The sequence below is a fragment of the Poecilia formosa genome, unplaced genomic scaffold, assembly GCF_000485575.1.
Source record: "Poecilia formosa unplaced genomic scaffold, Poecilia_formosa-5.1.2 Scaffold395, whole genome shotgun sequence".
Taxonomy (NCBI): domain Eukaryota; kingdom Metazoa; phylum Chordata; class Actinopteri; order Cyprinodontiformes; family Poeciliidae; genus Poecilia; species Poecilia formosa.
This window is the reverse complement of record NW_006800334.1, coordinates 106301-118811: the sequence shown is the minus strand read 5'-3', so window position 1 is coordinate 118811 and position 12511 is coordinate 106301. Positions and strand designations below refer to the sequence as shown.

At 37.8% G+C, this 12511-nt stretch overlaps 1 protein-coding gene across 1 annotated transcript; it reads right to left on the bottom strand.

Moving 5' to 3' along the window:
• Positions 1-3225: 3225 nt before the first annotated feature.
• Positions 3226-12281, bottom strand: rasl11a (RAS-like, family 11, member A). Its single transcript, XM_007576055.2, has 8 exons — positions 11520-12281; positions 9550-9606; positions 9350-9432; positions 8019-8059; positions 7800-7929; positions 7148-7223; positions 5591-5667; positions 3226-4406 (listed from the first exon to the last, which is right to left on the bottom strand). The coding sequence occupies exons 1-8, from the start codon at positions 11674-11676 to the stop codon at positions 4260-4262; spliced, it is 768 nt and encodes a 255-aa protein (XP_007576117.1). The 5' UTR covers positions 11677-12281; the 3' UTR covers positions 3226-4259.
• Between the last annotated feature and the right edge of the window lie 230 nt (positions 12282-12511).

Here is a 12511-nt window from a genome sequence, read left to right as displayed (position 1 = left end):
TGCCTTCCTCATTATCTACGGTTCTGAGCAAAAGTGTCGAGTCAGCTCTAAATTCTTTGTATTTTGCTTCCAAAGAGCCACAATTTCTAGTGACCTTCACATAAATGGGAACAATTTGAAACAAATGGCTGAAAGTGTATATATTGCAGACTTAGCAACAGTCTTGCTGACTAGTGAACATCCTTGGTGGGGTGACTTAAAGGGATACTTGTTGTGTTTCATTATGTTGTTCATTAGCCTTCATAGGTATGATAGAAAAACTTTGAAAGATGCCACATTTATACAAAAAAAATATGAATAATATTATTCTGCCTCTTTAGTTATGACTCTGTGCATGTATGTGTTGTAAGTTTAGGAACATTTTTATTTTAGGTAATGTGACGAATTTAAAAAAATGAAAAACAAAATTACACGTTTCTTAAAGTTTTCTGTCTTTCAACATAGTTTTATTTTACCTCTATTTTTGGAGCAGCTGAGAAATGTTCTTGACACCTAAATAAAAACTTGAATGACAAAATTTTTAAAAATGGAACGGATAAGAAAAGTAATGCGCAGTGACAGAAAGCATCACTTATCAATGGCTTATCTCCTGCTAAAAGCAAAGGTAATGTATATATGTGGGTGTTCTCTGGTGACCACCGTAGGAAAACCTTTCATCAGCAGCAGCACATTATAGGACATAACCCAGCTGTGTACGTGGACATATGCATGCATTTGGTTCTACTATGTTATCTTTAAGAGGCGGCAGGAAGTTAAGATCACGACTGGGTTGAACTCACGACCCACAGAAAGGAGAATGAAAGGAGGGAAGACAGAAGAATTGGAAGAGTAACAAGAAACTTTGGAAAATGTGGTAAAAGTTGTGTTTTCAATTGGTTGATGTGATGCTTAATCAGATCAAAAGTAGTTGCAAACTTATTAAAACTTAACTTACTCACAAAAAGAAAAGTAAAATGCAACTTTACCATGTTGTAGTTTGTGTGCATTGTTGCATGACTTTCCATTTGTACCAACAAGGAATGAACTGGTCTGAGATCAAAAGTGCATGATAGTCTTGACTAAAAGTAACATAGTTTTGTTGTACTAGTATCGTTTAAACGTGTTAAAAGCATTTCCATGTTAAATATACAGCCAGATGAAATTAACATAGATGAAATTGTGAATCTGTTGCAAGATTTGGACAAACAAACCTGGCATAGTCTTTCTGTCAAGCCTGATTGAGGTTGCAAAGCAGAATAAGCAAAAGTTTCTGTCTCTAGAAGTACAAAAATGGTAGAAACATTCCCAAAAGGCTTCTCACTTTAATCACAGCACGGCCTTCTGTAAGTCTGTCACATAAAATCCCAGTAAAATATAATGATGTTTGTGGGTCGTAGCATGACAGAAAAATAAATTGGTCAAATATTGTGACTACTTGTGCAACAAATTGTTATGAATTATAGAGTTGGACATCTAATATATATCAAAGTCATCTTGTTCTCCCAGCTTTTCTAACATTTGAAATGGATCCCAGTAAAGCTCGGACTGCCCTTACCAAAAAAAGGCAACACTTAGAAGAGGCTTACTTTTATGAATCTAACCTCATAAATGTCACATTAGGTCTCCATCTATCACACAAACTCCCTGCTGAAGTCAGAGTGGGAGCTGATAAAGTGGCCTAGAGGGAAAAGTGCAAAAGTTTCCTCTTTATCTAGCGGAGCCAAATATGTGGCACAGTGGTGCACAGGAAGGAGATTTTAGAGATCGGTGTGTGTGTTTTTATGTGTGTGTGTGTGTGTGTGTGTGTGTGCGCGTGCGTGCGTGCGTGCGTGTGTGTGTGTGTGCGCGCACGCGTGCGTGTGTGTATGGTAGAGGAAGAAATTTGAGAGCTCATTTGAAAACAAGTGGCCGAAATACACCAGAGATTGTAATAAAAACTCTTTTTCAGATAAAGGTAAAATAAAAAAAAATCCAATATTGTATTTACTTACTTTATTCTTAAGCTTAAAAATGTTCCTACAAAAATAAATAAATAAATAAATAAATAAATAAATAAAAGTTATGTTCAGTGGAGGAAGGTTATCATTGTTTAAACACATCCGCGTCCATAGTTTGAGTAAGACAAGAACACAACTCTGGGGTCTGCATTCATCTAATGGCAGATTGAGCAACTGCATGGCGAGTTTTCTGAAAGGGCTTTCTCCTGAATTTGATGGAGTCCTGCTGCTTCCAAAGGTCAGAGAGCGAAAGGGTTAGAGTTGGGGTCAGCAAACATTTTTCACTGTGTTTGATTGTGTGTGTCTGTTTTAACATTTCTCATTTTGTAAGGCACATTTTTTCCAACAAATACTACATTCCGAGGACCCAGAGATCCTTATGTGGCCCCCAAGAGAACAAATTCTGTTTTTAGGTTAGAGATTAGAGTTAGGATTACGGTGTGAATTGAGTTTATGTGAGGTTTAGGACTAAGCATGTAATGGCAATTGTTAGGTTTAGTGATATGGTCATGGTTATGCTGTAGAAATTAATGACAAATTAATGGAAGTAAATAAAAAATGTCCATGTGAAGATAAACATACTGTGTGTGTGTGTTCTTGTTTTTGACACATTGTAGGAACAATTGTCCTAACACATACGTTGTGAGGACCCTGTGCTCCTTATGGGATCCAGAGGGTAGACAACATAAAAAAGTGCTGTTTTAGGGTTGGTTTAGGACTAAGGTGTGAATTGAGTTTTGGCTAGGTTTAGAGTTCAATATGTACTGGTAATGGTTAGGTTTAGTGTAAGGGTCAGGATTAGGCTGTGGAAATTAATGAAAATCAATGGAAAGTTCCTGCAGAGACAGAGAAACGTAACTCTGTGTGTGTGTGTGTGTGTGTGTGTGTGTGTTCTTGTATATACTACATCTAGAGGACCACTTTTACAATATTTACCCATAAAGGAAGGTCCTTTGTGAAAGTGAGGACCTTTCATCGTCATCGCTTTTTTGCACATCTATTAGTTAGGTGTGAAGTATATTTTGTCAACATAGGTTTAGGAATAGATCAATATTAGTTAGGGTGAGGGCAAATGTATTGGTTATATGAAGTTACTAAAATGAATGGAAGTCAATGCAAAGTCCTCACTTAGATAGAATTACAAGGGTGTGTGTGTGTGTGTGTGTGTGTGTGTGTGTGTGTGTGTGTGTGTGTGTGTGTGTAGTGCTAAAGACTAGTGGCTCAGTGACCCAGAAAGAAATTCCAGATGAGGAGGAATTTGTCTTTATTGGGAATTCTGTGTGTGTGTGTTTCAGCAGCAGGAGAGGTCATGAGAACAGTGGAAACACACAGACGCATACACAGGGACAAATCACATAAAAACATACACCGTTTCTTTAAATCAAGTCATGATCTTCACACAGAACAGGCAGTATTTTATAGGGTTGATACCAGCAATTTATTGGTACAAAAGGATTGCGAACAACAGATGGGACTTACTTTTTAAACAACCTTTTAAAGACTGAACAACAATTGAATAAAATTTATGGAAATTATTAAACCCTTTTTACTGGTTGGACGCTTCCTGTCTGTTTTCTCAGCGTATGTTGTAAAATGACTTCTTTCTCATTTGAACAGATCTTATATATTTTCATTCTGTAAATATGAACCCAGGGCATCCATAAAGATCAGGAACTCGCTCCTCAATTTGGAATAAAAGGATTTCCGTCCTCCGTCATTTGTCTTTTTGTATAGCCATGAACTCTTGCATTTTTGGGGTCATATCCTGTTTTTGTTCAAAATATCCTTGACGAGGATGCGAGGAAGGCATTTTCTTTATTATTTAAAAAATCCTGACATGTAAAAAGATTTACATCAGCTGTTTAAAACAACACCACCAGTGAAAATGAAAAATAAAGAACAAAGTTCATGAGTATAATATAAGAATCTGTCTTTGGATGAAATTCTAAAAGATTTTATTGATTTGGGTTAAAAAAGAAACATTGTCATTTTCATTCTCTTGAGAACAAGAAATGAATCACTCCTGCTCTTTGTTAATCCCAGCAAGGAGATTCTGCTGACCAGGAGTCTTTTCCAGAGCTAAACTCAGTCTCTGCCTTTATCTGTCTATCTAAGGAGGAACTCCTTGTGCTCTTTGAAAGGCTTTGATCCCCGCAAAGCACCTCGGCAGTATTCATGTCCCGCTTCAGACGCCGAACCTTTTAATTTCAACAGAAGACTTTGATATCGCCTCCTGCGTGGAAGCTGCTACTGTGTCACACTTTGTCCCAGGTCAGCTCCAGGTCAGATAGTTGTAGCTGATTTTACTTTGGAGGAAAGCACCTGTCTGAACCTCCTCTTCAGTTCCTGCATATTGGGAGACTTGGGTCTGGCCAGGTGTAGGCCGCCCTTTCTCTTCTCTCCGTTCCCGCCTCCCAGGGCTCGGATCACCTGGTGCACAGAAGGCAGATTTTAGGAGGTTTCCATTTTAAATTGTTTCAATTAAGCAATTTAATCAAATTAATACAGCCTAAGTCAGGGATGTCCAAAACTGTGGCCAGAGGGCCATTTGCGGCACTCTGGATGATTTTCTTTGGCCCTGCCTTCCACCAAGAATGGAGTGAATTTGCCTCTCAAGCATACTTTGTTAAAAACAACAACCTCTGCCCAAATGTTGTTGCATGATGAAAAAAAGAAAAAAAAGATAACCCCCAAAAAGTTTGGATCAATTTTGGGGATCTAATGTCGTCACCTACCTAAAATAATGACCGAAGTCATTTTTTTTTCAATTTGGGGGTAAAAAAATCATGACTTCTTTCAAAAGAGAAACGCTTTTGGCAAAAATCCACTTAGGCCATTATTGTAGGAAGCTGACCATATGAAAGTTGTGCAGGATCCTGTTTACATTTAGGATCAACAACAGTTTATAAGTTCATTTTCTACAAAATTTCAAGAACACTTGAAATAAGACTACCTGAGCTTGAAGTGACATTTCAGCAAGATATAGGAGCTTATTTTAAGTTTTATTAATAAAATGTACTAGTTCCAATGGAAGTTTTATTTTTTTTAATTATAACAACAGATTAAGACATTTTTCCCATGTTACAAGTGAAAAAATCTGGCAGTGGAATTACTGCACCTGTATTTTTTCATCGATATTATGGATATTATTCATTATCCATTTACTTAAAACAAGCTCATATATCTTGCTGAAAAGTTACTTCAAGAGAATGAAGATATTTGCACTAGAAATGAGAAGAAAAATTATCTGGTAAGATTTTGTGTTTTAGCAGTGCTGGCTTTGCATGTGTGAGCAAGAAGCAGGAAACTGCACATTCAGTGATCTTCCCTGAGGGTAACGACTGTTACTCCGCTAGAGAAAAAAAAATTACAATGCAGTTTGGTTTCCCTTTAAGGCCAAAAAGATAAACAGATGGTATTTCCACTTTTTTAGGCATCACTCAACTATCATAGCTCCCACAGAGCATGAAATTCCTTAAAAGGATGGTGGATCTAAAAATGACCAACACCCCGGGAGCTAAATAAGATGCTGTCATCGGGACAGCTGTTCTGTAAATCTGGGCTCCCGCCTCCTCACCAATCAAACGTTTTTTGACAGAAAGATAAGGCCCCACCTCCTGGCAGAGATGGAGGAAGGCGGCATGGACTCCCTCGTGGTTCTCTCTGGCCGAGGCCTCGAAGTAAACGCCCCCTGCGATCAGAGACATGGTTCAGATCGGGTCCGCTCATGATCATCCCGATAATTGTCAGCATTCCTCTCACATCAGGCAACATCTAGGATACAGTTTATCAAGGCAACTAATCTGTAAGGGAGCTCAACTAAACCTGTTCCTTAGTTTTGAAGCTGTTGGAATTGGTTGGTCTGACCTAAATAAGGGGTTAATTGTGCTTGACCCCAATTAACCCATCTAGGAACTGGCTGCTTGTTTACTTATCTTGCTTCTTTTTTCCAAACCGAGCAAGCAGGAATTCTTGGATCAAGAACAAGGCAGGAAGTGAGGGAGCAATTATCTCCTGTGAACCACGAACATTAAATAGCTTTCGAGATATTTCACTTGATAGCCAAAAACATCAACCTTGCAGACACTCAGAATGGGTCAAAATATAAAGAATCACAAAGGAACATTGGGAGATGCTTTCTATAAATATATAAATGGTTACCTTAAGTTATAAAGTTTGAATTTTGTCAACTTAGATTGTAGCAGCTGGTGTTACTATGCTGTATGTCTCCTAGGTAAATGCAAGAAGCTTGTCAGAAACACATTCCAGCCATTACTAAAGTTGGGACAAAGTTCTTGTTTAAATATAAAAGTTCTGAATGGATATCGGTTCAGCAGAGATCGGTTCTGCTGAGTTCCTATCAGCAGCCAGAATCCTACCTGAAGTAGAAAGTGTAAAAATGAGTACCCGATGCCTTTGGTGTTAGGGATTTTAGATGGAACATTACTTTTAACAGACCAAAAGCTCAGTCATCAGTGTAAATAATAACTGATTTCTATAAAATAACCATTTAATGCAAAGGGAGTGTGTATTATTCCTGCATATATGAATTGTGTTTTTAAGTTTTATGGAAACAGCTGCCTTAAAAAAACAAACAATGTGTTTCTCTGATTTAGAAACACACATAACTTCATCTCCAGTTTACCCAGGCTGCCATGTATTACTCAAATAAATTGTATTGTATAGGAGCTTAATATGAACAACACATGGGGACAACTGCAACAAAATTTGCAAAGTTGACAAACGCAATAATCTGATGTTAATGAAGCTTAATCTCATGCTAAACTGTGCATACTCTCTGTCTATGCCAGCGAAGATTCACTCATCTCTAGGCACACAAGGCTAAAGTTCCTAAAGTCTAAACAATTCCCGATCTTTACTTGTCACCAGTCTTTTAAAAGCCTAGGAGCATCTTCACCTTTAATTATTATTCACACAACACTGAATATTGCCAGGTATACCTGAGCAACTGCAAGGATAAGCTGTTGCTCCATTCAATGATCAAAGCAAAACTTGGAATCTTCTCCAGAGACATTAACATTTTCATTTGCATTTCAAAATTACATAGACTCCAGTCAGATGCAAGTATTTCAAAAGACTCAGCCCTAATAACACCGGTTATGCTGCACTGAATTCAAGTCTTGACTAGTGAAAGCGGGGAAATGCCCCACCTAGTGAAGTTGCTAACATGTCGCCCTCCTCTGCGGGCACTTGTCGAGCTCGGAGCAGGTCACTCTTGTTGCCAACCTGCAGTGGGGAACAGATTAGGATGCAGATTAGATTACGGGATTAAGGTTGGTAGGCTTCTTGTCTGGTCTGCGTTGAAATAAATACTGTTAGAAACCGTAACATGTTTTATCGGGACTGAATACTTTGCGAAATCACCTCTTGCTTTGTTGCAGAAAAGGTCTAACTTAGAATGGCAGGAGAGTATCTATGAACATAAAATGTAAAGTCTTCCCACAGAAAATATATGGTAAATCTAGACTACATTTAGGTTTGAACTTTGACTGGGACATTGTAACACCTGAATATGTCTTTAAGTGTTTCACTGTAGCTCTGGTTGAAGGTTTAGAGTTATTCAATCATGTATACATTCCTTTCCCTTCACAACTTTAAAATATTTTGTTTTGGTATGTTACATAAAATCCCAATAAAAGACACTGAATTTCATATCTGTAATGTGACAAATATAAAAAAAATATTCACAGAGTATACATACTTTAGCGAGCTACTGTAGCTGAAAATAATTCAAAAACATGGCTGATGGAATATCAATTGGATGGAATAGATCTAACATTTATTCACATGAATCATCCTTACCAGGATAACTGGGATGTTTCCAGATGGGTGTATGCGCCTGATGTGCTGGTACAGAGGTTGAATGGTTCGGTAGCTACTGTTGTCTGTAATGGAGAAAACCAACACATACCCATCTGCCCAGTAGATGGACCTGAGGAAAAAAAGGAAAAAACTAAAGACAATAAGCTTGAAAACATTCATTTTATGTTAAAACTTACAATGATGTGATTTGAGCCTGACCTGTTGATCTGCTCCTGGCAGTACAGGCCTTCAGCGTCATCCTGCCAAAACACAAAAAGAGTGACGTGAGTATGCAGATCATAGCCAAGAGAAATGAGTAGCATAGACTGAATGTGTCAATTAAGTGTTATGAAGTATGAATTGAAGATCACAGTTTTTATCCTTGGCCTCTTTGTCTCTCTCTCCTTGATTTCTGCAGGCGTGAACTAATTAAACTCAATGTTATCAGACACATACAATACCGTTATCCTTTTCTTCTTATTGCGAAGTTTCAAAACAAGAGTTGTACGCCCACAACAACAAAAAAAACCCTTATGATTACAAAACGTAAGCCAAATGTCCAGCAATGCAAATGTAGCCTAATTAGCTTTAATTTTAAGGCAGAATTTGAACTGCACATCATTTACATTCCCCAAAATTTGGTCTCATAATTGCAAGAATCACATTGAACAGAACAAGTAATTTTCCTCCAAGTTAAGTACAGACTGTTCCGAGACATAAGGTCAAGTGAAATTGCCCAGGGAATACAAATGAAACGTGTATCTTAACATATGAAGGTCACTATATTTGATACATCGTCTGTGCAGATACAGACGGCTGTCAGTTTGCCAAGTCACCTCATTAAAGCCAGTCCGTGTGTGGGGGGAGAATCGGTATCTAGAAACAACATTCCAGTGCAGATAATTTTCTGCCAGCCAGTCAGAAAATTATTTCAGCTCAATTATCCAGTTATTCCATTAAATGCCTGTTGAAATCACTGACTATTTGTACTGCTCTTTTTCAAATCCCAAATACTTAGTCCTACATTTCCAATTAATAACCTGAAATTTCAAGACAAAGCACGGCTCAGACCTGTGGACAAAAATGAAAGGCAAAGAACAGGGTTTCTGCAGGATTCATCGACTCAAATTTAAGATTTTTTAAGGACATTATGATTGAAATCCAAGACCTGTATCATGACACGAATTTCCAGAAAAAAATGTAACATTTTGTAATGCTATCTATAGACTTAACCTCCATAGTGCCAAGTTTTTAATGCACAGGAACTAACTAGTTAGGACCTACTGTACATGTTTTCTTTTCTTTACTGACTTCTTGGTAAAATGAATAAAATAACAAAAGGTCTGTTTCTGGCATGCCACTAGTACCATACATCATATGCATACCTTATAGAACCTACACAAACTGAAAGACTCTAATACGTTCGCCCCAAAAATGTCTTTCCTGTCAACTTCCTGCTACTATTTAAAAATATACAATAGATAATAACCTCATTAGCACACATTCTTAGAAACAAATGCCTACAAGTAATTTGGTTCACTTAAATTAACCTGGAGGGCAACGCAGGGTGTGTCCTGAATCTGAAGCGACACTTCCTCCCCATCCATGGTGACCTTTCTGGAGTAGAGCGCTCCTGCGGAGACAAAGAGATCCGGGTGGAAGGGTGAATGTGAAGGGATGAGAGGATCAATCGTGGCGGGGACTCGCTGGTGGCAAAGGCAGTCAGATGAATGAGGGGGGGAAACCTCACCTGTGTTTGCTTCATAATCTCCAATGAACCTCTTAGTCAGAAACCTGACAATCAGAGCTGAAAGTGGAACAGAATTTGTCAATCAGTGACGTAAAGATGAGGAAGAAGAACAATGGAAAACACAAAATCTTACCAAGTATTTTTGGTCCAGTTTCTAGTGCAAATATCTTGGTGCACTTGAAATAAGGCAAAACTAACTCACAAGTAACTTTTCAGCAAGAAATAGGATCTCCTTTTAAGTAAATAATCCCTCAATATTGACAAAAAAGTACTAATACATTGGCAGATTGTTTCACTTTCAAATGAAAGCAAGTGAAACAATCTGTCAACTAGAACATTTTCATCATTATCAAGGAATTATTTACGTAAAACAAACTCCTGTATCTTGTTGAAAAGTTACTTGTAAGTTAGTTTTGTCTTATTTCAAGAGCACTAAGATATTTGTATTAGAAACTAGACCAAAAATACTTGGTAAGATTTTGTGTTTGGTCATTGAAGTCTCATGGTGACACACTGGATAACATCTAGAGACGCTGGTGGGTCATTGCATCTCTCTGACTTCAATGTATTGTATTAATATTCTTTGTGGAAGTGGTAAAAGTGACAAAAAAAGGTGAATGATGACCAGAGTTTTTCTTGCCACAACACACAGTGAGAAAGATGGTAAATGAGGTAAAAGAACATCTCCAAAAGTCATTATTAGAGTTACTACAATGTAAATTTATGTCTTTTTTTTTTTACCCTTTTCTTAACAGTGGTGCCATTGAATGTGGTTTGGTAGACTGAGATCTGACAAAAGATGGTGTTATACTGTGTGAAGGCACAGCAGTAATAACTCATGGATTATTAGCCGAGGTAATACATTATGACATGTGATGCTCTTCTTTTCCAGACAACTGAGTTTGATGATTCTCCCAGATTTGCTACAGAGAGTACATTCCTGCCTCATTGGACATGTAGTGTGGATTACTCACTGTTGTTTTCCCAGCTGAAGCATTTAGTTCATCTGGTGTAAGAAAACTGTTTAGCTTTCTGACTCTAGCTAAAAAAAAGGGGGGGAAAAACCCCACAAAATGCAATCAAATGTTTCTCTGGGACCTTTAGCATTTTGGTAATTTGTGTCAGTTGTGAGCTATTGCCGTCATGAGAATCTGTCTATCTCGAGTTACATATAGGGCAAAAAATATGAAATTATGACACTTGGAATAGATTAGTCAACAATTATTTCACTCCAAACATTCATTGATCTGTAGCACAAACTAAATATATTAAAGTGTACAGTTGTGACCTGACAGAGCTGGACAAAAGTTTAAATATTTCAGTGATAACATTTACCTCGTGGAATTTGTGTCTGTATGATAAATGAGCTTTCTTATAAAGTGCAAAATAATATAATTCTTAAATTTGTCAATGTTAATTTCCAACCACTAGATATGTCTGTGAAGAAACCTGTCCTCTAACAGAATATTTCTAAAAGTCATGTTTTGTTAAATACAATGTTTCAAAAATTATTTAACACTGTGACTGACATCATCCACTAAAACTGAATTTCCAGGAGTTTCAATAAACTATTTATTAAAGTTGTTATTTTTATAAATATTATGTGTAAATCATAGAAATGATTATGTTCGTACCTCAATAGCCAACTACATTGTATTTTATTACACTCACAGTTCATGAGCGATATTAATTAAATTCAAATTTTGTTTGATTTTTTATTTTTATTTTTTTCATTTTCAGGAAATCAGTGCTGTTTATCGCCCTCTGTCGTCGAACAATGGTAGCACTTTATTAATTCCTCTGCCACCTAAAAATTTGACAACTAATTGTTTCTCTTTAGGTGAGCGGAGCCACTATGACCTTGTGGTCATAAAAACGGTTCGACTCCATTTATCGCTTGAATACAATGCAACTAATCCGAATGAAAACTTTCCCGGATACACAAGAATAACTGCATCCCACCGCCATACCGGTTTTCCCGACGTTACTGGCGCCCAGCACCACGATCTTCACCGTCTTGTTGGGGACGCAGTCCAGCAGGGGATACTCCGGGATGGGGACCAGCAGAAAGTTGCCAGACCCGCTGCTGTTCATACTTCCCGGGGCAGAATCGCCAGACAGCCGCATTTAGCTTCCCTCTGAACCCTCAGAACTGCTCCGAGCTTTATGGGGGAAATTGTAGCAAATTCCTGCGACTCTGGGAGAAATCACTCCGTGATTGTATTCCTACGGTCAATCCAGATGTGAACCAAAAAAAAAAAGAAAAAAAAAGAAGAAGAAGAAGAAAAAAGAAAAGAGAGAAAACAATTCCTCGTTTTCCGCAGTGAACGGCAGCTAGAAACTGATCAGCAAAATTGGTTTGCCCTAATAATTCCCAGTTATTATCCAAGTGTGCCACAATTTCTTCCAAGTCTTTCTCTCCTGGGGTAAAACTGACTTTTAGCTCCACAATGGAGGCATCATTAAACGCGTTACTGATCCATTTTTACGCTTTAATAGCTAAAAGGAAAACGATCCGGTTCCCGGAGATTCCAGATGCCTCTGGCTGTGGATAGAGAGCAGAAGGAGTGATGAGAGGGAGGGATGTAGACTTTGATCCGTCCCCTCACATTTTCCCGGGAGACCAGTGGGAATTCGACCTGACTTCTCAGCCTGGACAGCCTAATGCGTTATAAACGATGACAGCACCAGCATTAAATCAAGTGGGATGAAGAAAAGGTTTAAACAAAGAGGTGGATTGGGATTTTAAACCATCACTCTTTAAGTTGGTGTTCCATCACTTTTTCTCTATCTGGATACTTCTGTATGGAAGTCCGTCAATGTCAATTGTAAGAGAGAGAGAAAGAGAGAGAGAGAGAGAGAGAGAGAGAGAGAGAGAGAAAGAACCTAGATTTTACAAAACAACAACAAACTAAATCTTACTTATGTTCTTTATAAAATAATGATATGACATAAAAAGATT